Below are 27759 nucleotides of genomic sequence, written 5' to 3'. Positions count from 1 at the left end.
CAATTACCCATGGTTTTAGAATGAGATGTCCAATAAGCTCCTATAGGTGTGATAGTCAGGTGTCCACATGGTTTTGGCCACCTTCTACATACTGTACATTGAATCTACATATGAATGTGATTGGTATTTAAAAAAAAAAAAACTACTGCCATCTAACTATCTACAGCATCTGGAATTATCCGAAAAATTATATAGAATGTTACTGTAAATCTGAATCAAAATGTATGACTTCATAGGCTGTTCAGATAAGAGAGTGGGCGGGGCCTTCACTCAGCTAAACCAATTGAATTCATCTATATCCGGCTTCGCACGGGAAGTGGGAAGTTCAAGATTTTCTTCAACGCAAGAAAAGAGAGACAGAAGAGAGACAGAAGATAAGAAAATATACTTTCAGTAAGAGGACAGCAGGTACCAGTAATGTCTACTTTTCCAGCAACGTCCTACAGCTAAGTAGCTTAAGTTTATGATTGTACGTTGTCACCTGCTAGGTGCGTGGTGTGGATATTACTGGATCTTTACAGTTAAAGTCTGCACTGTTACCCGGCTCCTGTCTACTCGTTTCATATAGCTAGCGTTCCCCAAGTCCCGTAGAACATGTTTGGTACTTTGGCACTTACATTTTCAATATATTGCAGGGAACAGTGATCGTTAACAAACAATAGTAATCGGTTTACGTTTTCAATGTTTGCTTGTTACAACTGTTTCACAAGTACACTGCATGACTGCATGGCGAGTTGAGTTGAAACACTGCCATCTTGTGGTAGATTGCTGGTAAATTCTTAAATATAGTTCAGCTGAAAAGCGATAATTTTTCAAATGTTTATGTCTCTAAAAGTTACAAACTACTAGTTAGAGACAACCACTTTAAAACTACTTGTCATTAAATATTCCATTGAAACACAGATCACAAGTAAAGTAGTTAGTTTGGTTTGTGTAATACACACAAGATGGTCAAGTAAAACCACAGCACATTTGACTGGTTTGATTGACCTGAAAAAAGGTCAGCATTTTCATAATTGGAACGGTAAACTGTCCCTCGCCCCAAGTCCACAAGCGCAGCTTAAGAAATCTTCCAAAATAATATTTTCTCAGTCACATCTGGTTCTTGCTTCAAATTTGGAAGTTTGTGTACGAGAGAAATTAGCGTTGGGCAGTCATGTTGACCCTATGCTAATGGTGGTTGGTGTCTGTGTGTGTGTGTGTCTGTAAGAATATTTGTTGCTAGTTGGGTATTCAGCGTTCAGTCAAGTCCCACCACTAGCCCTCACAAAGTCAACAAGAGGCGTTTGTTCCTAATTTGGTAGCAATCCCCCCCCCCCAGCCTTAGCGGGGGATGCTACATACACATAGGCTAGCTATCGCAGCGTTCCAGCCGAGATGATGGCAAGACATTAAACAAGTAGTCTATAACAAGGGGATCGTAAAACCCCGACCCTGTGTTGTCCCTATTAGACCTGTCATTACAACACAGTCCCCGCAGCTCCTGACAAACACACTCCCACGCACAGAGAGATGTGCACAGACGCACACAGACGTTGTGTACGCACCCACGCACACACTTTCCACTTTCTCTTCGGCGTCATTAAAGGTGCCGAAAGCCGTGTTTCCCTCGCAGCAATAGAAGAGAGCAGGAGGAGGATGAATCTCCAGCCCTGTCTTTCATGTGCCAAAAACACGACTGAAAGAATGAGGTCAAGTGGAGCTGTTGTACCAGGTGTTTAGATTTTAAACAACGTTCGTCTATCTGATACATGATCTGTATCTCCCTTTCTGACGGTCCTCAGTTCTTTGTCTGCATCTGTTGGTTCGGAGCTAGCTACAGTATCTGGAGGGGTATTTGGGCCTGTAGATGTCAATGTCGAACAATGGATTTCTTTTTCACATGTCTGATTGTCTTACTTAGCCGCAAACTGACCCAGGCTCGGACCCAAACCAATGCTCCAAGCCCAGGCAGAGCCCAGGGTGGATGCCCAGGAGGAGAGCTTCTGGCTGGGGAAGGCTGTGGAGTGGGGCCAGGCCATGAGCCCAGAGTCCCAGAGAGACACCTGCCTCCACCTGGCCAGACTAAGGGCATTCCTCCACACTGTCCTCTCTCACATCAACACAATGGTGAGCAGCAACACTGTACATCCTTGCATACTCTCTCATGAATATTCAAGCGGACGTAGGATTTGATTTGATTTCCCCTTGCAGTTATTTTACCCACGAAGCACTTATAGTTACATTTATTTGCAACAGTACTGTCACAGTCTTTTGGAGACCTAACCTTTAATGATGTAGGTTTATTCCGCAGAATGTGTAATAGAATACCCAGCGCTGGCCTTGTCCAACTAATTAGGCCTGTTCATCCATTAGCCTGATCAGCTAAACATTTAGTTGATTAATGACCAAGTTATAGCAAACATATTTAGGCCGAGTAAACACACCGTCTCTCTCTCTCTCTCTCTCTCTCTCTCTCTCTCTCTCTCTCTCTCTCTCTCTCTCTCTCTCTTTCTCTCTCTCTCTGTCTCTCTCTGTCTCTCTCTCTCTCTCTCCACCCCCCCCCTTCTCTCTCTCTCCACCCCCCCCCCCTCTCTCTCACTCTCTCTCACTCTCTCTCACACACACACACACACACACACACACACACACACACACACACACACACACACACACACACACACACACACACACACACAGCTACACCTCTACAGCCTGAGAATGCTCCTGGGGGTCTGAACAGTGGCTGCTCTGTGCTGAGGCAGCGCTGCTCTGTTAGCTTGGCAGTGGGGCCATGTTGAGTTAGCCAGCTAATAGCCATCATGGGAGCACCGGCGCTAACCTAATGCATCCCTGCATCAGTTCCAACAAATATGGGGAGGGAGGGAAGGGGGGGAGGGAAGGGGGGGGGGTCTCTGTGAGGCCTCAGTGTTGGATGGACCTTGCCTGCTACCGACGTGTCTCAGTCTTCTCTTCTCTCCCTCTCTTTCTCCCTCTCTCCCCCCTTATAACTTTCTCTCTCCTCCATGCCCTCTTTCTCTTCCTTTGCTCCATTCTCCAATCCCCTCCCTTGGTTTTCATTCCTTCCCTCTGTCACTGCTCGCTCCATCTTTGCGTACCTTTTCTCTCGCCCCCCTTTCTCCTTCACTCTCTCCTCGAGAGAGTCTTTATGTGGGCTGCAGTGTTCTTTAGAATTCTGTTGTTAGTTAGCGTATAGCTCCAGAATCACCCGCCCCCCCCCTCGCTCTCCCGCTCTCCATCCCTCTCTCTCCCAATGTGTGGGTATCCTTTGCGCCTCTTCCTCTCCCCCTCTGTTTCCATCACCCCGGGAGTATGTCTGGCCTGGGGTGACAGCATCTGCAGAACAGAGAGAGAGAGAGAGAGAGAGAGAGAGAGAGAGTAGAAGCAAAAGAGAGAGAGAGAGAGAGAGAGGGAGGCGAGAGAGGGTGGGAGGGAGAGTGTGTGTGTGTGTGCGAGAGAGAGAGACTGTGAGAGAGAGTTCTCTTAATTGGAGTGAAGTCCTTTCCCGGCAGAAGACTCGTAAACTGGCGGCTGAATAAAGCGCTGCTCGGCAACACACTGATGACTTAAAGACTTTACTGTGGCTTTCTACCCCCGGGATGAAAAAAATGCTACAATTAATATCAATTTCCTCGTTTACGCTGCGTCACAACCCCGGGAGGTGTCTGTGCGTGTGCGCCCACACGCCTGTGTGTGTGTGTGTGTGTGTGTGTGCGTCTGTGTCCATGCGTGTGCACGCAGATTGTTGCTGACATGGCGTTGACAGCCTCGACCCTATGGAGGGTCAGACCGTGTCGTCGTCGTGACAACATGCCCCTCCTGACATCTGTCCTCCATTGAGACGGAACGTCTCAGGATGATGGATCATGTCTCCGAGCACAGGCCTTTACTGGGCACAGCATGAGGGTGCTGCTTGAGGGCCTCTGATGACGACTTGGCTCTGGCAGTTGCCAATCATTCTTTTTTGCCTTTTGGGTTCATTCTTTTTAGGCGCTTACTGTAAGATTCGATAGCCACAAAGGCCAATAAAGTTCTTATTATAAATGAGCATTCCTCCTCAGTTGTGTCACATTTGCTGACACACGCGCACACACACACACACACACAGCCATCACACACACACCAGTCCCACACACACGCGCACACCCGCCGTGTCTCGTATTAAACTGAGACCATGTGTGCCTTTTGAGCACGTGCTCAGCGTGTACACAACGGGCGACGGAGCAGCCATCTCGCAGACGCACGAGGGTCACCGCCCGACTTCCTGTTGGTTGTCACGTCCGGTCGTCCACACACGGCTCAAGTCGACACCGAGGCCAAACGCTGGCCAGTAGGAGTCAAACCGAGTCAGTCGCCAATCTGAATCACTCCCCTCAAACCCTCCCATTAAAACCAGTTGACGTTTGGTACACATATACCAGTTAAACACACACACACACACACACACATACATTCTATCACATCCCCAACAGACAACCATCACCCCCCATTACTTGACGTGGACGTAGGGGAAACCGAGCCCTCCTCGTTTCCTCCAGGTTTACGTGACCGGTGAGGATGGATAGCCCCGGGCAGGAGAGCTCATGGGCCGTGTGCAGCCAGGAAACATGCTCGCTTGGAATCACTGGTTCGTGTGTGTGTGTTGCCAGAGCTCCACCAGTGAGACCATGCGCCGGATGCCGTTTGTAGGCCAGTTCCTGGGGAGGATGTGCTGGAACTGCTACGTCACTGCTGACGGTAGGACTTGAGACCCTCAACCCAGCCCCGGCAGTAACACTGTGTGTGTGGGTGTGTGTGTGTGTGTGTGTGTGTGTGTGCAGTGGATTTAGGTTGAAACTTCAGTTGCGACTTTCTCTCTCCTGCAGTGCGTTACCTCACTTATTCTGTGTGTGTGTGTGTGTGTCCAGAGGAAAGCCGCAGGCTGCTGTTCTCCTGTCTTTGGAGTCTGTACTCAGAGGAACCTGCTGATGCTGTGGAGAGGAAAGCCAACCAGTGGATTCAGGTACCTGCCTCAGGCAATAACATCCAGCTGGCATCAGTATCACTTACCAGTATGGCCCTCTTCAGTATTAAAGCTCTCATCAATATAGCTCTCATCAGTGTTATAGCTCTTCAATATAGCTCTCATCAATATAGGACTCATCTATATGAACTCCTCCAAAGAAGTTTGGAAACGTTATTTCGGTCAATTATTCCTCCACTTCAATAATACTAATTGGTATTGTATTTTATATCGTTGGAAAGCCTGATTAGTCACCTTTACAACGAGGTACAACTTGTAAGAATCGTGTATTCGCGGAACGAGCAACACAGCTAACCGTGTGGGTAACGGCCCCCATAAATGTGCAAAAATCCCCTGCAATATTCTGCTGTTGGTATTCACTCTTGTTTTGAGCTTCAAGTGGGATCAGCTTGGGCGTGCTGTACGTGCCAGAGTGACCAACACAAACATGTTGGCTGACTTGCGACAAATCCTGGTTGAGGAATGGGATGCCATCCCACAGCGGTGTGTGACCAGGCTGGTGACCAGCATAAGGAGGTGCCAAGCTGTTGTGGCTGGGTGGTGATCTTCCACACGCTACTGAGGTCCCTGACAGTGTAAAATGAATAAAGCGTAAAAATGGCTAATGTGTGTTTTTTTTTCTTCCTTATTACTGTGGGAGAGTGCAATCATCCAATCCGCCGAGCAACTCAAAACGACAGTGAATACCAACAGAAGAATATTGCAAGGGATTTTGGCCCATTTTTTGGGCCGCTTCTCACATGGTTAGCTGTGTTGCTCATTCCACGAATGCACAATCCTTTCTTTGAGGAGTTGATCTCGTATAGCTGTCATCCATTCTTCGAGCGTTGCTATTCCGCTCTCATTTATATTACTGTAGTTTGTATGTCAGTTATCAATACCCCTCTCCTCTGAAAGCTCTCACGAAAACAGCTCTCTCCCATACACGTCTCTCACATCCATACGGTACCCCCCCCCCCCTCCACCCAAACACACACACCAGCACATGCCCACCACGCTGCACAACATAAATGATGGGCTTGACTGGAGAATGTGCCCAAAACTGTAACAAAAGAACCCCCCATCCCAATCCGAGCCCCCCTCAGGATTAATGAAAGCCAAACTGAGGTGAGGGGTGAAGGAGGGTTGATCCTACTAACGGCTGCGTTCCACAGTGGTATCAAGACGAGATGGGAAGAAATGAGTGGAGGATTTTCAACTTGTTCACAGGGTTCGCACAGATGGTTCACTATAAACAATACAGAACCTTAACATTTTTGCCAGATTAAATGTGTGTGTGTGTGTATATTCTTTTGATGAATTTTTCATCTAATAAAATGTCTCGCTAATTAAAACGGTGCTTTTTAAAGTGAACTTTTAATTTGCCAGATGTTCTGTGACCTATAACAAAGAGGGTGTGTGTGTGCGTTAGTACGGCAGAGCAGCATGGTTGTGTGTGTGTGTGTGAGATTGGGAGCACGGCAGAGCAGCATGGTTGTGTTTGCTTGACAGGGGTTTAGTTTGTTAAACTGAGGAGAGAGACGCCTCAGAGTCCTCCACTGTGTTAACCCGAGTCAGGGACCAGGACCGCGGTGTGGGCCAAGGATCTTGTGGGTGTGTGTGTGATGAGGAATGTTTGTGCGTGAGGAGAAGAGGGTGTGTGCATGATGAGGAGTGTGTGTGTGTGTGCGTGCAACCCAGTTGGTCACAGTCCCTGGGCTGCTCATACCGGTCTACAAATGTTCCTCCTGTGTTGCTTCAGACACCAGGGCCCCTCCGCAAGGCTGTGCTATGAGAAGAGGGATGGGAGGCAGTAGAGGCTGGGCCTTCTTAGCGTGGGACCCAGCCTACGGTTCCAGGGCAGCGACGGCTCGTCCTGTACCGCCCGGCTTAGGATGTGGGGCGTCTGCTAGCGCATCTCTTCTTATCCCGTGTGTGTGTGTGTGTGTGTGTGTTTCACCACTGTCTTGAACTGTCGCGTCATCGAGGAACATGCCGAGGTTCTCCACCCCGTCTTCCGCTCTCCCTGCCGTGCCTCGGCCTCTACGTCCGTCCTGGGTGAACGGAGGGGCGATGGGGGGGGGGGGGGGGGCGCGTAGCTTCTCCTCAACACATCTGTGCAAAGACCCATCGATTGTGTTATCATAGACTTTTCCTACGTATTCTCATTGTCCGTTCCGTCCATTTCTCATCTCTTTTCTCCTCCGGGCTTCGTGGGTTTCTCCCTGGCTGACTGTCGCTCTCTCTCGCTCTCGCTCTCTCTCTCCTCCCCCAGTTCCTGACCAGCACACACCAGCCCTCAGTCTTTTGCGGCTTCAAGAGAATTTGATCATGACTTTGTAATTGTTAACAGCAGTCTCCAAACCAGCCTTACCTCGTCCATTTTGGGGATTTTATATCTTTTGGTCAATTTTAGGTTTCGATTTACGGAGGGATATTTTCTGTGCCAGTTGAATGTCCATGTCCCCGAAATTGTGTCTTAAATATAGTGCTAAAGGAGGGGACGACATGACCGCCAACCTAGAGCATCAGCCTACAGCCCTCCACCCAGCCCTCCACCCAGCCTTCCGCCCAGTCATCCCTCCCTGATCCTGTCATCCTTCTATCTCGTCACCCCATCCGCAGTCCCGCCCCTTCCCGCATCATTTTCCTCCCAAAATAAAGCACCATTGCATTTCCTTTGATCCACATTTAAAACCCCATCTTTCTCTACCCTCTCTGCCTCCTTCTCTCCACCTCCCCCCCCCCTCTCTCTCCCCCTATATTAAAGCACCGCTCCAAGCTCTTTCCCAGACCCTAAGGCCTGCAGTCTGGGTGTGTGAGTGGCTGGCCGCTGGCTAGCTGGCCGCTGGCGCTCACATGGTAGCAATTGAGGTTGTTGTGTCAAAGGGTGGACATTGTCAGCTGCTCGGCTTGCTGTAGGGCTGGGAGAACCCACACAGCCAAGCCTGTAACCTGCCTGCCTGCCTGCTTGTGTCTGCCTGCCTGTCTCTGCCTGCCTGTCTGCTCAGTCCCTGTCTGCCTGCTCGGTCGGTCTGTTTCTGCCTGCCTGCCTGTCTGTCTCTGTCTGCCTGCTTGGTCTGTCTGTCTCTGTCTGTCTGTCTGTCTCTGCCTGTCTGTCTGGCTGTCTGTCTGTCTCTGTCTGCCTGCTGGGTCTGTCTGTCCCTGCCTGCCTGCCTGCCTGTGTCTGTCTGTCTGTCTGTCTGTGTCTGTCTGTCTGTCTGTCTCTGTCTGCCTGCTTGGTCTGTCTGTCTCTGTCTGTCTGTCTGTCTCTGCCTGTCTGTCTGGCTGTCTGTCTGTCTCTGTCTGCCTGCTGGGTCTGTCTGTCCCTGCCTGCCTGCCTGCCTGTGTCTGTCTGTCTGTGTCTGCCTGTCTGCCTGTCTCTGTCTGCCTGCTCGGTCTGTCTGTCTGTCTGTGTCTGTCTGTCTGTCCCTGCCTGCCTGTGTCTGTCTGCCTGCCTGCCTGCCTGCCTGCCTGCCTGCCTGCCTGTCTGTCTGTCTGTCTGTCTGTCTGTCTGTCTGTCTGTCTCTGCCTGTCTGTCTGTCTGTCTGCCTGTCTCTGTCTGCCTGCTCGGTCTGTCTGTCTCTGCCTGCCCGTCTGTCTCTGCTTGCCCATCTGCTCTCTGCCTGCCTGTTTGTTTGTTTCACTGTTTACCCTCCTCTCCTTCAGGTTAACGATATTGGATACTGTAGCTTCTCACTCTTGTCTGCAACTCATATGTAAACATACAGTAGGTGCTCATGGAATCTCCTGTACAGGAAATCATAATTAGGATTATAAGGGGTAGGAACAGTGGTAATATAAAAAAAATCTTGCCTGTCATCAGCAATGAATGACGTAAAGCTATGTGCTACGGTGGTCAGCTTTGTGACTGGAACCTCTTTGTGATTACGTCCATATGACTCTGCTCTACCACCAGTCTTCTGACTTGTTTTCATGCCCCCCCCCCCCCTCTCCTTCCAGAATGTGCTGTGTCAACTAGCCACCGAAGGACTGGAGGAGAGCGCCGCGCACGCGCTGGTGAACCAAATGGGCACGCCGCTGAACTCGTACCACGTCAAGGTCCTGAAAAAGGTACGACTTGATGTTGTGGAAAAGAACAAACTGTCTTTACATTTACATTTAGTCATTTAGCAGACGCTCTTATCCAGAGCGACTTACAGTAAGTACAGGGACATTCCCCCGGGGCAAGTAGGGTGAAGTGCCTTGCCCAAGGACACAACGTTATTTTGCACGGCCGGAAATCGAACCCGCCACCTTCTGATTACTAGCCCGATTCCCTAACTGCTTAACCGCCTGACTCCCGTCTTTGTACGTCACAGGGAGGAAGATGTGTGTGTGTGTGTCACCTGCCTTGTTTCCTCTGTCGCAGATGGTGTCTGTGTTGGTGAAGAAGTGTGAGGCTGGCTGCAGCTGTCTGGATAATCCTCCAGAGAGGTACAGCAGAAAGCACTGCTCATCAGCCGCCAGGAGTCATAACCGAGTTTTCTCAAGTGTCCTGTCCGATGTTCTAACACGGTGTCGTGTGCGTCGGTCGGACCGGCGAGGGCGGGGCCGTCGTTTCTGTGTTCTGCACGGGAGCGCGCTGGCGCGACCGAGTTCCCTCTCGAAACGTTCCTCGTCTCTCTCTCTCTCCAGGCGCTCCTGCGACCTCATCCCCTCCGCCTCGGCAGCCTGCGTTCCCCTGGTCACCTGTCCCGAGGCAGCCCCTCTGATTGGTGCTCTGCTGAGGCGACCGCTCACCTGCCCCCGGGCGGCTCTCAGCCCCGACTTCCTGGATGCCGTCGGCTCCGCCCACGCCAGGTGAGGCCAGACGGCGGACGCGCGGTGGGAGCGCGCGCGCGCACGCGTCCGCCCCAAGCGGCGAGCCGGTCGTGCGCCAAGGTGCTCACGCGTGGTGTCGTCGTAGGAGGCGCGTGCGCCTGGAGGACCCGGCTCTGGTGGGTCTGTGGCGCCGTAGCCTGGGCTGTCTGGAGGGGGAAGTGGCGGGCCTGGTGGAGCGTGCCGTCAGCAGCACGCAAACGACACGGCAGAGCCTGGACACGCTCATATCCAGCTCTGTGTTGGTGGGTAACACACACACACACACAAACAAACACATATATATATATGTGTATATATATATATAAGTACCAATGGGTCTTTCTGTGTAAAATGTCTGATGGCATTTTTCCAATTGTGTTGGATAAAAAAATCCTTAACTGATGTACAGTATAATGTACAGCTGTTCTTAATTTCAGAATCTGTCTATCATCATCATAAAGGACCATAAACTATAGTTTCAGACCTTAGCTGTTCTTCTCTAAGCAGGTCTAGTAGACACAAACACAGGGAAACTGTAAACGTCTCTCCCTCTCTCTCTTTTTCTCTCTCTTTTTCTCTCTCTCTCTCTCTTTTCCTCTCTCTTTCTCTCTCTCTGTGTGTTTACATCTTTTGCCTGCACACAATTCTGTTTATTTACCCTCTGTCATCCATCTTCTGATTGGCCTGTCATTATCACGTCGTTGTGCGGCGCACGCACAAAAGCTCGCTCACACACGACAGACACACACACACACACACACAAACAGCCAGGGCTTTGTTTGTGAGAGCACATCTGGTTAGTCGTGTCTGTCGCGAACTGGGTGGAAGGCAACAGTTGGCTTTCATTTGGCCTATAGGTTTGTTTAGATCGAGAAATGTGTGTGTGGACGGGTGAGTTTGCGTGTGTGTGTGCTCACGGCGTGTTTTTGTGTGTGTGTGTATACCTAATCTGTCTGTGTCAACGTGTGTGATGGGCGTACAGGCAGGCAAGACAGGCTTGCCTCTCTCTTCGCCCTCTCAGTTGTTTAAACTGCAATCAAAAATGGGAAACGTGAAATTAGTCTCACATTCCAGTTTGGGGGCCCGGGTGGGTCCGCTCAGCTGAAGTACAGGTCCTGTAACAATAAGCACAGACTTTCTGGGTCTGGGTGGTTTTCGGCCCGCCTGTTCGGCCCTCCTTGAAGCGCTTGGAAAAGGTACGGAAGCTGCTAGAACAAAGTCCGTTCTGACTATGCTTTGTGAAAGCTCAAAGACAGCGGCTGTACAGGCGTTCCCCAGAACAGACAGAAGACCTCTTTTATAGGAGGAGCCCGGATTGTCGCGTTCGGCCACCCATTCGCAGTCCAAGGAAGAGGAGATGCAGGGTGAGAGACATCTGTGAGGGAGGTCAGGTCTGGACACCATGAAAGATGAGATGTCTGTTCAGTCCTCCGGTCCTCAGTCGAGGCCGAGCTGCAGGTGGGGTCGTGTTGACGCGACGTTTCTCCGATTCTCTGGGGTCAAACGGCTGCACCGACAACAGATGGACACTAGGGTTCACCCTCGTTGGAAGGCAAGCTCTATCCTATTGATCATCTTCAGGGAATGGGGCCGAACTGTGTGTCGGAGTCGGACATCTCCATGACCCTACGTTGAGTCTTAAGGTTTCTAGAAGCCCCGGGCTTGGGTTGTCACGGAGCATCAATTACAACAATCGAGCGTGGCTCTACCCAACATCCTTTACTGGAGCAGCTAAGTAGCAGTTGGTCTCTCTGGGCTGGTGGCTGGATGGCTGGGACCACCGGAGTCAACTGCGAAATGTCTGCCATTTTAAGGAGCGTGTGCGTGTGTGTGTGTGTGGGGGTGGGGGTGGGGGGGTGGAACAGACAGACAGAGATACGGGGAGAGTGGAGGGATGGGGTGAGGACAGAAGGAGATGCTGTTAATGGGATAAGCGCAGGGTGATCCCAGTTGTTTTTGTAGCGGGACGGGGGAGAGATCTGTGAAAGGGATGCCGATCCCGTGCGATGTTTTGGGACGGTTTGTGTCATTAGAGCCAGGTTAGGGTCGTTTGGGGTTGAGGCCAGGTTGTGGGGAGGATTTGGCAAGGTGGAGACAGTCTGGGTGCTAATGGCCTGGCGTCTGGGTTCGAGTAGGATAATGAGACAATTTGGTTCTCAGACAGATTGACCACATCTCTCTCTCTCTCTCTCCTTTTTTCCTTGTTCTTTCTCTGTCCCTGTCTGTCTGTCTGTCTGTCTCTCTCTGTCTGTCTCTGTCTGTCTGTCTCTCTCTCACACCACAGGATTAAAGTAACAGGGAGACATATGGTCTTCCTACAGTTAAGAGGGAATCTGTAGGGGAGGGAGGGCATATTTTACTGCCGCCTTCCCCCTTCCCAGAGAGACGAGAGGGGCGAGGGGACGTAATTAAGGCTGTTTTGGGGCAGGAGATATGAGAGAGAGGTGGCAGGGAGATGGGGAGGAGGAGGGGGGGGGGGCAAGCATGTACAGTGCAGCTGTCCAACGTTTGCGCTCGGGCGTTTTTTTTTTTTTTTTTTAAACGTGTTAAATCTAAAACACATGATGGGACTGTATAGGAGGGAGATGAAAAGGGGGGAGTTGCGTGAGAAACTCGTAGAGTGTGAGAACACGGAGGAGTGGAAACACTCCACTCCACGAGGAAATGTGTCCGCGGTGCCACAGCGGCACTTAGGGGTTGACGAGGGAATGGCTTCCTTGCAGACTTGCATTGTTTATTTTGGATCGGAGTTCTGCAGTGTGTTTCTGAGATGCGATTGAGTCGTGTATGGCGTTGACTAGCATGGTGTCTGTCTTGATAGTCGATGTCTAAGGTTTGTTATTTGGGACATGTCATCTCTGAACTGTTTGTGTTGTTTGTTTGTTGTTTGTTTCAGCCAAAGGCATGCGCCAAACATTGCTCGATGTTTCTCGTCGTCAGTGACGTCTTCAGGTGAGTGTTTGGCACTGTCAGGTTGATACTTTTGTGTGTGTCATTGTGTGCATAGTATCCGTTTTGAGAAGTGTACTGTATTTGACTTAGGAAAAATATATAAATTGGTAGATTGAATGAAAGCATACAGTATGTAAAGTGTGTGTGTGTGTGTGTGTCTGTGTGTGTGTGCGCGCTTGTCTGCCCATCGTAGGTCTATGCTGAGGGAGGTTGAGGGGAACCAGAATCTGTTGTCTGTGGTTCACTCTTTCACCTGCTGCCTCCGCAGGGAGATGGCAGTACTGCAGCCCCAGGTACTGCAGCCCCACTCTACTGCATACAGCTGTGGATACAACGTCGGTTAGGTTGGGTGTGGGGTGTTAACATCTCCATTGGCTCAAATAGTAAAGAAAGTGTAATATGACGATTAGAGAGAGTCGAGGAAGCAGGCTGACAAGTTAGGATGCAAACCCTTAAACCCATCTCAGGGGAGTTTTCGGGTCGTATTGTTATTGTATTGTACAGTACACACGCGTCGTACATTCACTACTCACCAGTAGGGGTCAGTGTTGCGTTGATAATGGGCTCAGGGTCAGCGTTGAGAACGGATGGAAACGATTTATTTAATCGATGATTGATGAATTGGTCGTTAAAAATTTGGTGGATCACGTGGAATTTGATCGATGTAACGTTGGTATCAAATAAAAATATGAATTGAAGATGTTGGGTTGTCTCGCACAATTGTGAGGAAATATTTTACCACACAGCAGCAATGAGAGTTCATTTACATTTAGTCATTTAGCAGACGCTCTTATCCAGAGCGACTTACAGTAAGTACATTTCCCCTGAGGCAAGTAGGGTGAAGTGCCTTACCCAGGGACACAACTTCATTTGGCACGGCCGGGATATATATATTGTTAATGTTAGCACACGCCCCGCGGGGAGTTTGGACAGAATGATGCAAGTTGCTCTTATTATTTGTTGAGGCTTGTCACGTTAGTGTAGTTAAATAGGCATAAGTAATGTCATGAAATTCAATAATGCTTTAATACTGCACTGTTTAACCCTGTAGATGTCAGTAGGTGATGTGTGTGTGTGTGTGTTGTGTTCCCTTGCAGGAGTGCGTTTCCTTGAAGGCCTTCTTCCCACGCGCCCCTCAAAGATTACTGGCACCTCTTCTGACACTTCCCACAGGTGCTGTGTGTGTGTTTGTGAGTGTACGCATGTGTCGGTGTGTGTGTGTGCTCTTGTCTTCCTCTGCGCTCGATGGCGTGAACCCCACAATCAAGGTCATCTCCAGTGTGTTTCAACGGAGCACATTGATGTATTGTCTTTGGTGTGGCGAAATGGCCTCTGCCTGTTCAAACAGAGCACGTTCACAGGGGAATGAATGGCTGTCTTGTGTACCCACCAATCCATAACAGTCTCTCCCATCCTCCTCGTGTCACCTCCGCAATGTCACAGTCAATATCTCAAGGATTTGTGGCTTTGTTTATCACAGACGTTAATCGATTTTTTTTTTCTCCAGAAGCTGTCACAGTGATCATAGACTTGGTTTCCTGGTCCTAAATGTTTGACCGGCAAACACTTGTAATGAGACATTGTTTCGACATCGTTAGCCTTCTCTCTCATAGAAGTCAGGTTATCAAGAGTTGTGGGATCGAGTCTGCGTTTTTGTGTGTGTGTGTTGGAATATTTCTCAGTTGCCCTGTAGGCAACCACTGCTATGACATGAATGAGGCCATTTAAGGCCATGCTAGCACCCAGCCCAAACCCAAGGTTAACTAAGACTGTGTGCAAAAACATGTCTGTACCCTCACCGGGAATGTTTCTGTGGTGGAATCTGGAAGAGTATAGCACTTCAGATGTTGACTTAAAGGGATGATAATTGCTGTGGATTATCATGTCGGTTTTTTCGCCCCATCCTTCAGAGATGCCTCGGGGGGCGTGGCCAGACCACCTGGGCCGGCTGACTCGCGCTCTCCAGCGAGTCATCGAGGAGGAGGAAGCGGAAGACAAGGAGGAAGGCTCCAGGTGTGCGAGGGGTTAACGTGCCGCGTCGCGTTCCACTGGACCGTGCTGTGCACTGAGATTTGGGTGGTGGGGCGCGGAACCCTCGTTAAAGCCTATTAGCTCGAGCGGGGGGTGGGGGGGGGGCGGGAGAGAGAGAGGAGAGGATAACGGGAAGGGAGGGTTAGAGAGAGGGGGGGGGGGGGGGGGGGGTTAAGGTAAGGCCACGGAGGAGTAAGAAAGATGAGCTGGCGGCGGGGGAGAGACGGAGACGAGGGGAGCGACCGGTAACCCGCCGATGCGGGCGGCCCTCCGGCTGCGACATTTGACGGCCTCCTCAGCGCCTCGGCCCGCTGGAGCCGGGAGGAGCTTCCCACCGCAGAGCGGTGGGAAAGAAAGTGTGTTTGGAGCGGAGCTGCAGCTGCCAACGGCTCCTGTTAGTCAGGGGGGGGAGAGAGAGGGGCAACGGTGAGAATACGGGAGAGAAGAGGAGGAGGAGGAGGAGGGATGGGGTGGAGGGGGAGAATGCCATGGGGGGAGAAGGGAAAGCGAAGGGCTGGGGGAGGCTGGGGCAGAGGGGACATGTACAGACGGAATGAGGATAATATGAGGAAGATGATATTCTGAATGTCCATGCCTAACCACTGCAGCTGTCTGACTTTTTCTCAGTCTCACTGGTACGTCTCAGTGTCTTCAACCTCTCTCTCTCTCTCCCTCTCTCTCTCTCTCTCTCTCTCTCTCTCCACCCCTTCTCTCTTTCCATCTCTAATTTTCACTCTCTATCACTCAACAACATATTGCTAAATGTTTCCCCCAAAACTTCCCCCAAAGGCTTTCAACTAATCAGTCTCTCATGACGACATCTCCCCCCCCCCCTTTCCTGAAGAGTCAGAGCACCATTGATGGGGTCAAACATGTCGGTTTAACCATGTCCATATAAGGACCCATTGATTGGAATCGGGTGTGTTGGAGACATCTAAAAGATGCAGGACAGGGGTTGCAGGACTAGTTTAGGTTGTGTTTCCCCTGCTGTCGTCTGCCCAGGCATCATGCAGTGATACCGGTGTCTTCCTCCGCTCCTGTAGGGGGCACTGTGGCGTGTTTGAGGCCTGGTTCCTGCTGGTGCAGTGTGCCTGCTGGGTGGAGGTGGCTGTGGAGCTGCTGGTCTCAGCCGGAGCCGAGGACCGCAGAGCCCTGCTATGGCTGCTCACGTTCTACCACCACCCCACCTCCAGGGGGCATCGCAGGACACTTCAACTGGTGGGTGCCGGAGGGTGGCTGTGCTCGTGACAAAACCTGACCCGAACAGAATTTCCCTTTTTTTTTTTGTCTCCACGGACCCCAAACAGAATTTTGTATTTATTTTTTTGGTCCGGGGTCAGGTCGGGTTACGTAGGGACCCCAAAAAAAGAAAAGTATGTTCGGGTTTATGTTCGGCTTCCGGCCAGTCGGCTGGGTTAGCTGAGTGGAGAAAGTGGAGATTCCACTTCTCGAAACGAAAATGCAGTGTAAATAGGCGAGCTGTAACCATGGGAACAACAATTGCGCAACAGGGTCACACAAACTCGGAGCCCCGGCTGACGTTAAATGCGTCGAGCTTGGCGCTCGGGGTTCGGACGGAAACGTGCGGCTCGCTCTTTCTAGTGGGTACTGGCTTGGACTAAACTCACAGTAGACCTTTTAAGCCAGACCCAGTCCAAGACCCAGCTCCTATACACAATATCCCAGATCCAGTTCCCAAATGTGTGTGTGTGTGTGTTTGTGTAGAAGTGGCTGTACTGGGGGGGGAGGGGGGCAGTTCTGGACCACCCTGGGAAATAAATACTGCACTCCAATTAATAATGGATGCTCTCTCCAGGTGAGGAGAAGAAGAAAGAAATGGGAGAGAGGGGACGAGAGAGAGGGAGACGAGAAAAGGGTTGAGGCCGTATCGATCCGTCTGATCCGTGTCTGTTCGTCCTCGGTTTCGTGGCTCGTCTACTGGCTGTGTCCACAGACAGGCTGGCTCTAAAGTGTCCCGTTGACAGTACTGAGTTGTCCAGCTGTAGTGCTGCAGAGTTTGGTTTTCGTTTCCTCTGCTAGTCCGAGGTGATGTTAGGTTTTGAGTCCTTCGATTCCTCCTCGTGCAATAACTATTGTTTCGTTTGAAGTCGTCAGCTGGAGAAGCCTTGGACGACCTCAAGTCTCTCTTCCTGGTTATGGCTCCTCCCCTTCCTGCTGACCAACTGAAGGCATTCGCCGAGCTCGCGTTGCCCCGCCCCCAGCAGCCGCCCCCCCTTGCCCCGCTATTGGTCCTCAGCCTCCTGGTCAACTTTGCGGTGTTCTCCCACAATCCCTTGAGTGGGTCAAGTGAGATGGTGCGCATGGTGAGTACCAGTCCCACACACGCATCTATTCCCCAGTCTCACACCGCAATGGAGCTAAGTGTGTGTGTGTGTGTGTGTGTGTGTGTTTGTTCCAAGGTGGTGGAACCATCTGGTCTCAGGGAAAAAGCAGAGTATGTTCTGAGCTCCATAGAGGCCAGACTAAACACGGGCTCCTCCGGACTCCCAGACAGAGTTCAGACCAGGATCAGGTGTCTCCAGGACACACTCCACCACGCCCTCACGGAGCAGACCCACACCTAGTCTCTCTCTCTCTGTCTCTCTGTCTCTCTCCCTCAGCCTCCCTCCCGCCCTCCTGGAGACCACGCCCTGACAGTAACAGAAAGCAGAGGCTCGTAAAATGTGTCCTCACCCTGCTGGCCCATTAAACTGCCTCACATCACATACCTCACGCCAAACACTCGCTCACACACACAAACACACAAGTGGTGACGTGTAGAATGTAGCCCAGTTCACCACCTCAGTACAGAGTGTTTGTATGGACTCACTTAGAATATGTTGAAATGTAAATCCAGTTAAAAGTTATATGAAAGAACATATTCTATAGGTGTGCAATCTGTAAATAATATGGTGTTGTACAGTTCTCACTGTACAACTTGTGTAACTGTGCTGTTCCTTTATGGAACATTTTAAACTAAATGTATTTGTTAAAAAAAACAAAAAAAAACAGCAGAATTTTTTTTCTTGAATATTCTTTTTTATTACCAAAAAAAAAACACAATATAAAAATGAACTAACCTTACACATTGTGTTCTTTCAGTCATCCAGTACAGTTTAAATACGTTCAAATAAAACGACAGAAGACAGTCTGGGCTCATGTTCTTCTGAACTGTTGGGATTGGAGGGCAGGTGAGGTCATTTGTCATATATGAAAACGACAGTGACCTGAGAGGCGTTTCCAGAGTAAACTTGAACATTAGATTAACAGACTAAATACATACACACAGGGGGAAATGAAAGGTGACAGATACACACTACTGTTAGTATTTAGCCAGCTGGAACGCATCCCGGTGTAACCTCTACTTATCCTGAAGCACAGATGGTAAAAATGTCTCGTTTAATTCAATCTCAGTTAGACTAACTCCTAGTGGACCGTCTGTTTTTACTGTGTGCAAACTCGTCTCTTCTTCCTGTCAGGAGAGGAAGTGGGTGAATCACGGTCTCACCCCCCCCCCCCACCCCCCGGGTGTCCGTAGGCTTCATTCCGGAAACGTCCAAGTCGGCTTTCCAACCCTGTGGGGGAAAACAACACAAATCTGAGCTCTCCTCGATGCTGTGCTCTGATGCAGCCTGTGTGGTACATTTCGATGGAGAAAGTCCTCAAAAACGGCGTTGACTTCCAAATGTGCCTACACGGCCACCGTACCCCAGTCAGACGCGTGAATGGAGCATGCCACACGCAGTCTGACCCAGAGCGGGTGCACATGAACATCGCACAGGGACTGCAGTAGCAGGACAATAAGGCCGGTGGCTCCTTGCCAACGCTGGCCTCTGGTCTGGATGATGATGTGTGCGTTTGTGGGAGAGAGGGAGAGAGAGGGAGGGAGAGAGTGTGTTTGTGGGCTGGACTCCTGTTCCTGCTGAACTGAGCCAGTGGTGTAGTAGTACTGTTATCAGCTCAGAAGGCACAGGAGGCCAAGTCCTGGTCCACGATCACCCCGACCCGCTCGCATGTCTCCGCTCCACGGTCACCGACATTCAGTCCTGCTCCAGGAAACATCCTGACGAGGGACCATGGCTTGACATGACATGACTATACTGAAGATTTCTGATTTGGGACAAAGCCCAGAGGACTATAGCCTTGTGGGAGCTCTAAGACATGAAAAACATTGACTTTCCTTCCAATCGTTTCATATCGGCCCGAGAACTATCAAACTGAAAGGGGAACTGGATGTTGCAGAGGAAGCAGTGACATAGCCGCAATAACCAGATGTTGCCGTGCCCCACACACACACACACACAATGTGACCTTCACGAGTGAGGTGTGGGGGTAGTATGGTATTAAAGTTGCTCCCCCACCATCTTTAGGCAAAGTTGCTTTGCTCTTTGAAGTGCACGGGCCCATCTCCCCCCCATTCGACTGTAATAAATCACCTTTTCAATGGGGCCTCCAATGCTAATTCCTCTCTCTTACAGGCCTTTGATAGTCATTACTCATTTAACGGCCTCTAAATATAGTCCTTCAGTGGCAGACTCCACATGGCCTTCGTCTCTCATTCACACATCTGTCCTCGCTTAGACGCCATCTTGTCTGAGGGGGAGAGCGGCCTGCACCTCCACTGTCAGCCAGCCTCAGAACTTCCCTCTCGAGCACGACGTCGAATTCCGTCAAGTGTCACCCAAAGGCCTTCGACCGAATGTCTCGATCTGGGCTGTAGCCTAGGCTCGACAACGCGAGAGCTCTCGGCTAGGGATCGCCTGTCGTCGACAGCTGCGATAAGCTCTGCCTCAGCTCCAATCGTCCCTCTTATGGACAGTGACGCACGCCCTCCTCAAAGGATCATCATTGTGTGTGTGCGCGTCACCTGTGAGTTTGGAATGTTTAGGAACATCCCACCTCCACACACACGATATGTAACCTGTAGGTCCCCCTAGCCCCTTCAACACAATGCTTGTTTGACAAAATAGCAGATTCTATTGGATATGCCTGCCATCGTCTGCACAATATCACATAGCATCCATGGGTTTCTCTTTAATACCTTGTTTACTGTTAGGGTTACAGAGCAATGAACCGTGGTGCCGAATTTGGTGTAGCACAGAGACTAAGTCGTGTAATTTATTTACTGAACATGCTTTTAGTACATGGACGTCGATTAAAGTCAATCTGTTTCGGTGTGCCGCATTTGGCTGCTTATAATACCGCTTTAGACTCTAAAACTGCTTCATCCATGAGCTCCATGGATGCATTCAGTTTGTCTCCAAATAGGTGTGAACAGCATGCTAGTTTAACAGTTAAAAAACAAGCTACCAAACTACCGGAACGTCATTTAACACCACTCCCAAATCTATCAAATAGTTTTTTATTCTTTCTAAAAGTGCAACAAAAAAAGCTTCTAGTGCGGAAATATGATATTCTGTACAGTAATAATACATAGTACAATTTGAGGTATTTTCATCATAGACCTAATTCTAATCATGTTGAATGGATTATTTTGCGATCTTCGAGTTTGAGTCGGGGTGGGGGGGGGGGGGGATTTTGAAGATCCCTAAGAAGGACAAAGGTAATGGACATCACGAATGATGTAAGAGCCTAATCCAGTCTTCGTCCCGCTGATGAGAGAGGAAGAGCTTCTCTTCCAAACGCCCTCAGGCCAGACAGGTTGGACCGTGACTCAGCAGAGACAGCGGTCCAGTTCCAAACCAAGACTCCGGACAAGGAGAGGTCGCTGCGGGCAGGCAGACACTCCTTCACAACAGGAAGACCTCGCAAGAACAACACAATGCTCGACGACGACCACATCTCGGCGGGGGTTGGGGGGGGGGGATCAAACTTGTCTGCGTGGCGCTGAAGCGGGACCGAAAACACGGTCTTATTTGCAGGCGCGGTGCGACATACCGTCGAAACAGTCACAAGTCAGTCCCTGCTGACAAAACAAGATGGATGACGACGAGGCGAAATGTGGTGATGAAGAGTCGGGGGAGTGGGTGGATGATGGGGGGCGGGGCTATCGCCCCAGGCAGCGCTCAGAGAGACCCTGTCAGCGGTGAGGTATCCCCCACATCCTGTCTCCCCTCAGCTCTCATTAGTTCTGTCTCAAAGACAGACACAGGTGGATGGACAGACAGACAGACAGACACACATACCCTACATACATGCAATATGTAGATGTAAAAAGAAAAGAAAATAGATGTTCTTTTTTTTTTTTTTTTTTTTGGAGAAGGAACGTGATAAAAATGTTCAAAAGAATAAGAGAGGGTGAGAGGAGGGAGGAGGAATAGACGAAGCAGGAGACCGGAACGGCATTAGGCTCATTAGTACCATTGTCAAACTTTGTGGAGGATTCAGAGTGTGATTCCACTGGGAGACTCCCAGGTGACGCAAGACGGCTCTGATTCTCTGAGACTGTCTCTCTGCGGACGGCAAGAGACAGGGAGAGGCAAACACACACACACACACACACACTGAGCCTCACAGATTCGCAGCACAACCTCAGCCCCTGTATGCAGAGGTTAGCGACGACAGAGACACAATATAAATATAGAAAATATACTTGACAACACGCCCACCCACCCAGACCCATTGGGCCATGGCACAACAGTAAGCATTACGAATCAGTACAGGGGGGCTTTGATTGACCCTGGGTGAGGTCTCTCTCTCTCTTCGGTCGTTCTTTGTCTTGTTCTGTCCGTCACGGCCTCCCCAGGAGCAGAACTTAGCCACTGTGAACAAAGAGGAGATCAATCACTGTTCACCAATCAGCTAAGCTCTGCACCTGGCTGGAGACAGGGCACTCAGCCTGCGCTTCACTTCTGTCCGATTGACGCACACCCAACCCCCCCCCCCCCCCCCCCACACACGCGCACACACACGTGCGCACACACACACGTACACCGAGAGCACACACTACACACATAGGGTCCTAACAAAACACCCTCTTCCAACCCTCCCCCCTCCTTCTCCACATTCCCTCACCTTCTCCCCTCACCCCTCTCTCTCTGGCCATCATGCCTTCTTCAACTTTACACTTTGACAGGCAGGTGCGCGGGGGGGTGCCCCTGGTTGCCATGGCAGCCGGCTGGGTGGGGGCTGGGTGGTAATCCCTGGCAATGTGATTTTATCTCAAGTCACAAATCAGCACGCCAGGAACCCACACAGCCCCAACATGAAAGACCTGTGTGTTTTTCTCTTTCCCTCTCTCCCTTCCTCCCTCTCTGGCTCTCTCTGACTGTCTCTCCATCCCTATCTCAACCACCAGTCTCCTACCACTTCCCCCAGCACACCAGAACTCAGCATGGGTCGGTTCCTGCACGAAAGATCAGAATGTTCTCTCTCTCTCTGTCTCTCTGTCTCTCTCTCTCCTGACTTCCCTCACCCCAAAAGACGATATACTCCTCTTTTCATTCTCCTCCCCTCACCCTCTCTCCCACTCTCCCTCGTTTCCCTTCTCCTCCTCTCCCATTGGCTACGCCTGGCTACACGAGCGATATGCCCCTCATTAGGAGGTTCAGGAGGGATTCCAGAGGCATGTACCGGGGGGGGGGGGGGGGGGGGGGATAGAGGAAGAACCACTCCTTTCTACTCTCAAAAACACAGACGAGTTATCTTCCCTGCTTTTTCGATTGCTTTACTGACTCTCTCAGGCTGTCAGACTGTCCGTCTGGCTGAGTGTAGAGGTAAGTGGTGACATGGAGGAGCTATGGAGAGTCCTACAGCCCTCCCATCTTTCTCACGGTACGCCTTCCGCACTTAAGGCACACTTATTAGCAACTGGCTGATTGGACGTTTATCTGAATTCAAATACTGTCAAAGGTTGAATGGATTCGGTGGTATTTGATTAGAAAGAGTGCGTAGGTGTGTGTGTGTGTGTGACAGCTGTGGAAGTGTGTGTTGTGTATGTGTGTGTGACGGTGGGGTGAAGCGAGGGGGAGTGTGTTTTGTGTCGTGGCCTCGGTTGAAAAGATTGATCAGGCATGGGGCAGACACAGCCCTCGCTTGAAAATCCTTTCTCTTCTGGTACAAACACATAAAGCTGTCGTACGAGAGTGTGTGTGTGTGTGTTTGAGGATAAAAGGCAGGCCTCGGTCACGCTCTGATAAAGAGTTTATCTGTAGGAGCCTGAGGGGGGCGGTGTGTGTGTGTGTGTGAGTGAGTGTGTGTGTGGGTGGGATCTAAACTCACTCTGCTTGATGTGGACAAGTATTTAGCAGCGCCTTGGCAACCAGCATTCCCCCCTCCCCCCCCCCCCCCCCCTACCCAACAGAGGACAGGTGTAGAGAGACACAAGTCGTCGCACACCGACAGGGACACACGAAGCAGCAGGTTAGGCTGTCCGGAAAAAATATGATTGCATTTCTTGTTGTTGAAGATCGTATTTGAAAGGAAGACTTTCAGAATCCCACAGAGTACTGTGCAAGGCAACGCTGGTGTCGGCGTTTTCGCTGCGTGGTTGTGCAGTGACAAAGCATTCGCCAAGACTTTGCAAACAGCAGAGTAAAGTCAAGGCTGTGATCCCCCTGACGACAATGGCCTTCCTGCCCTTCAGACAGCCGCGTGTTTCTGCGAGTGCGTGACTCCGCCATGAAGAGATGGACCCCCTTTAAAGGGGGTCCCAGTCCTCCCTGCCTTCCTCTCTGCCTCGGTCGTAAATCTCCTGTACCCCCGGGTTCAGACGGATGGAACAAGTAAAGCCCTGGCTGTTATGAGAAGGCTGAGACACACACACACGGTCTCAGACGTGCGCACTTCCCCGCGGACACACGCACCCAGTCACAGATAATACACACTTGTGGACCACATGCGGACGCACACTCACTGACACGTGAAGGAGGAATTTGAGAGTAAATAGCGTGAACCGCAGTGTAACAACCGTCTCTTGGGCCTCCTCGTCAAAAACGCTCATGGACGCATTCTCAGTCTCGCACTCTCTCTCTCTGTCACTCTCCCAACCCATTCATTCCCTCCCTCCCTCCCTCCCTCCCTCCCTCCCTCCCTCCCTCCCTCCCTCCCTCCCTCCCTCCCTCCCTCCCTCCCTCCCTCCCTCCCTCCCTCCCTCCCTCCCTCCCTCCCTCCCTCCCTCCCTCCCTCCCTCCCTCCCTCCCTCCCTCCCTCCCTCCCTCCCTCCCTCCCTCCCTCCCTCCCTCCCTCCCCTATCGTTTATTTGAGGAAGGCATTCCTCCCTTGACAAACACATCCTGACGGCGCTCCTGAGAAACGGCGGAAAAGGCCCCGTTCTGAGCTTACGCACATGCACACGCACACCGGGCTGAGAGAGGAATGCGTGGCATAGGTGTCCAAAATGGCCTCGGAAGGGACAATAGCTTGCTGTGATCTTGATCCAAAACGACGGCTCTTTTTACAGACAAAACAACGGCCAGGCTAAGCACACCTGAAATAGATATACAGGAAACGGACACCACACATATACTGTAGCTGGTCAACATTCTCTTTCACACACGACCGTATCATTTCCAGGCCTAAACGGAAATACTATTTGATCCTATACTGAAGTGATTCATTCACACCCCACCCCCCTTCTGCCCTCCCAGCCCATCGAGAGTTGATCAAATACGGAGCAGCCGTGATGGAGTTAAATCATTCGGTACGTTCCAAGGAAGTGTATGAAGTAGGAAGCGGGCAGCCCATGAAAACAACCCGTTTGTACCTGTGTTGCTACAGGACCATCTCCTCCACCACTCTGCGCGCTGATTGGTCCATCTCGTCCTGGACCAATGAGAGACAGCGACGGGCCAGGCTCTGTTGCTGTGCGTCCTCGTGCACCATCAGCTCCCCGTACAGATACACACCCATAGCCTGGTGACAATACACACACACACACACACATTACTGATATTTCTCACAAACATGCTAGACGTCGTCAGGTATCCTGTGTGTGCGTGCGTGCGTTACCTGGTCATGAACGAGGAAGTGCTCCACGTCTCCGTACGCCTGGGTGTGTTTGTTTTGGACCACCAGCTCACACCAGCGATGCCTGGCCTGCAGCAGACGCCACAGGGAGGGTTACGTCACCCCCAGTAGGACAGCGACGGGGAGCTTACATCAGAATGAACATGGTTTACAAAGGACAACGCAATCAGTCGAAAATCCAGCTCTCGGATTTAGCGCGTGCGACTTTGCGTGTGTGTGTGTGTACGTGCATGCGAGTATGTGTGCGTGTGTGTAAGATGATGCCTGGCCTTTCTCCCAGCGGATCAATAGGAGCTCTGTCGCCGTGGTGACCGAAAAGATCAAAGACGGTCTCTGTCCATGCCTCGCCCCATCCATCCTTCATCGTTCTCCTCTGTGTGTGTGTGTGTGTGTGTGTTTGTGTATCTAATAAGAGTACCAAAGCCAGATAGACACGGTGCGCACCAGCCACCAGCATCTTGGTCTTTATGATGGTGCGCCAGACAGGGTTTTAATCTCCTTTTCCTGTTTGCTTCCACACAGACAGTACCCTCTGAGTGAGATTGGCAGTGGGGCTGTCTTTGATGGACTGCGGTGTGTGTGTGTGTGTGTGTGGGGGGGTCCAGAGTTGCGAGTACGTAAACGTCCTACGTCTTTGACCGATTCCTACCCGCCGTGTAGTTAACAAACAGGAACTGTGTAGGTGTGTTTCCCCCTACAGGAGGTATAGCTCACGCAGCTCTCTCCTCTGTCCACATCTTGTTCTCTCTTCATCTCTCTTCTCCTGACATTTGTCTCATTATCTCTCGGGTGCCCAGGCGATTCTGTTCCTCCTCCCCGTTCCTGTTTCCCCTCTCCTGGTGCTCATCTCGCTTCGTTCTATCCACTCAGGAAACCTCCACGCGGATCAAAAGTCCAATTCTTGTATTGACAAAGACAATATAACCCTCTAACACACACACACACGCACACGCGCACACACCTGCCAGTTTAGTCTTTTTTAACTAAAGCAAGAAGTACTTGTCATCTCTTCTGCTGCACAGGAGCATGTCTGTATACGTTATGTGTAAGTACAGTAGGTGTATTTCCAGACGTACATACAGTGCACGTGTTTGTGCATAGTGTAAGTGCAGTGTGTGTGTGTATAAACACGTGTAGTTAGTCTGGGTGTGTGTACATGTGTGTACACGTGCACTGTCAACCAGAGGAACAAGTTCCCACCTGTGCGGTACAGTACAGGAGGGTTTGAGAACATTCCAAATGTAGGCCCTTCGGACGCTGGGCACGAGTACTTGTTTGCACCAGGTGTGCGCGGCTATGCGTGCCGAGATATGCGTGTGTGGATATGCGTGTGCAGTGTGCGCACCAAGTGCGTGTGTGGGGGTCACTCGTGTGTGCGCGCCCTCCAGGCTGCCCTGCCCTGCCGCGAAGCCCCAGCAGCTGTCCTATGAGCTGGGTTACATTCCTGGGGAGAGCCTCCGGGCGGAGCAGCTGCCTCCTGTCGCCCCACCCCCTCTCCCCTGCCCCCCCCCCCCCCCCCACCGCTGCCCTCCCAGGGCCCCTCACCCCCGACAGACGCACGCAATGACACGCACACATTCCTCAATTCATTACAGAACGCGCGGGCACACACACACACACACACATTGAAGCACACAAGTAGACATGACGTGAACACCAGTAATGTCCGACACCAGTCCGAATGTTACGTCCGAACTGCGGAGCAGGCGGACCACCGTCTGAAACGCATGAGAACCACGTCGCTCCTGGTTCAGATCTGCAGTCCGGTCTGCTGACTCGGAGTCTGCCTCATCAAAGCCATACCATGGGGCCTACGGTCTAAGCTGGCTCCTCTCCTCCTCGCCTGGATTTTTCCCCTCCTTCCTTCCTTGCTCCACCCGTTTGTCTCCTTCCTCCACGCGCGGACTTAGTCGGTGATCTTTCTTTAAGGGCTCCGATTCCCCTTGGAGTCTCCGCTTAAACACTCTTTCATCTGCTCCCCCCCCCCCCCCTCCTCCCCCCTGCTCCGCGTTCCCTCCTCGTCTCCTCCGGCGCTCATCTCTCCTTTTTCTCTCCTCCTCCTCCTTCTCCTCGGGTAGTGGCTAGTTTGGAGGCTTCACACGGCTTGATGTGCAGGGGTGTGACTCCCCTTGATGAACCCCCGCGAGGCATTTCAAGGGGGGGGGATTTCGAACGTACCCCCCCGGGCTTGACCGACAGGCGGCCCTTCAACCGCGCGGGCGCGCCACTCGACGGCGCCTCGCACGTCACACGAGACCCACATGAAGGGACGCAAGGCCGAGTCACTACAACGCACACACACACACACACACATGCACACAGCCCTATCTGAAACCGCGACAGGCTCACAGGCAGACACACATACATACACCACAGCACCTGGTCCTCATCAGCGTCGATGGATACACACACCCAGCTCTGAGACATCGACTCCATCCAGCAGAAGTAAACAAGAGGGGTCTGTGGCGAATACCCTGCTCAGGCTGTACGTTAGAACTCTAAACAAAGAACCCTCGTCCATCCAGGGGAATGCGAGGGGAGGGTGAGGGGCTGGGTGAATAAATGAGGGCATGTGAATGGAGGGACACGGGTTTCTGAAAATACCTACATTAGGACCGGACCATTGCCCTGGGAATGTGTGTGTGTGTGTTGGGGGGGCTGGGAGGGGGAGTGGGGGGCAGACTATGTAATGGCCCTGGTTATTTTTAGGTAGCACTGATCTTTTCCTGGAACCTGCAGATGAGAATCTCTCCTGGCCTGTCAGCCAACCCAGACTAAGGAGGCTTCCTGGAACACCAGCTCCTAGATTCGATACAGCACACTCCTCGGAGATCAATGAAGGCCCATTACAACCCACTGGATAACAAGAGCTCCAAGGCAATACAGAGGACAGGACATGTTTGCTACTTTGACAAAATCGCTGCTCAACGCCGCCTGTGACACGAGGACTTCCGTTCAAGGGCGAGGTGGAGGTTTGAGTCTCAGGAAAAAGGAGGAGGAAAACATTTCCAGTGGTTCTGGATGTCATTGTTAGCATGGCAGGG

At 51.3% G+C, this 27759-nt stretch overlaps 2 protein-coding genes across 6 annotated transcripts in view; one reads left to right on the top strand and one right to left on the bottom strand.

The window, feature by feature from the left end:
• The first annotated feature begins 310 nt into the window (after positions 1–310).
• fancc (FA complementation group C) lies at positions 311–17915 on the top strand. 2 transcript variants are annotated; one of them, XM_084690256.1, is made up of 15 exons: positions 311–408; positions 1904–2109; positions 4650–4737; positions 4908–5002; positions 8966–9076; positions 9375–9439; positions 9641–9805; positions 9912–10068; positions 12702–12757; positions 12951–13050; positions 13855–13930; positions 14668–14770; positions 15832–16006; positions 16897–17112; positions 17209–17915. In XM_084690256.1, exons 2-15 carry the CDS (start codon positions 1936–1938, stop codon positions 17371–17373), a joined length of 1746 nt encoding a protein of 581 aa, XP_084546382.1. In that variant the 5' UTR covers positions 311–408; positions 1904–1935; the 3' UTR covers positions 17374–17915. The 2 variants fall into 2 exon arrangements, with proteins under 2 accessions (XP_084546382.1, XP_084546383.1); XM_084690257.1 differs by lacking the exon at positions 311–408 and adding an exon at positions 456–1714.
• Positions 17916–17930: 15 nt separating this feature from the next.
• The window catches only part of aopep (aminopeptidase O (putative)), a 54393-nt gene continuing 44564 nt past the window's right edge, over positions 17931–27759 (bottom strand). For 2 of the 4 annotated variants that reach the window (XM_084690254.1, XM_084690253.1), the window contains exons 15-17: positions 24698–24784; positions 24453–24601; positions 18245–18363 (exon numbers count right to left, since the gene is read on the bottom strand). In XM_084690254.1, coding sequence (XP_084546380.1) covers positions 24461–24601; positions 24698–24784 — 228 coding nt within the window. In that variant the 3' untranslated portion in view covers positions 18245–18363; positions 24453–24460. Of the gene's footprint in view, positions 18364–24452; positions 24602–24697; positions 24842–27759 lie in introns of those variants that run through there. The other 2 variants (XR_014742244.1, XM_084690255.1) reach the window with 2 other exon arrangements.

Source organism: Hypomesus nipponensis, chromosome 24, assembly GCF_054491055.1.
Source record: "Hypomesus nipponensis isolate SF chromosome 24, ASM5449105v1, whole genome shotgun sequence".
Taxonomy (NCBI): Eukaryota; Metazoa; Chordata; class Actinopteri; order Osmeriformes; family Osmeridae; genus Hypomesus; species Hypomesus nipponensis.
Note: the sequence above shows the minus strand (reverse complement) of the source record. Positions and strands in the feature narration are given on the sequence as shown.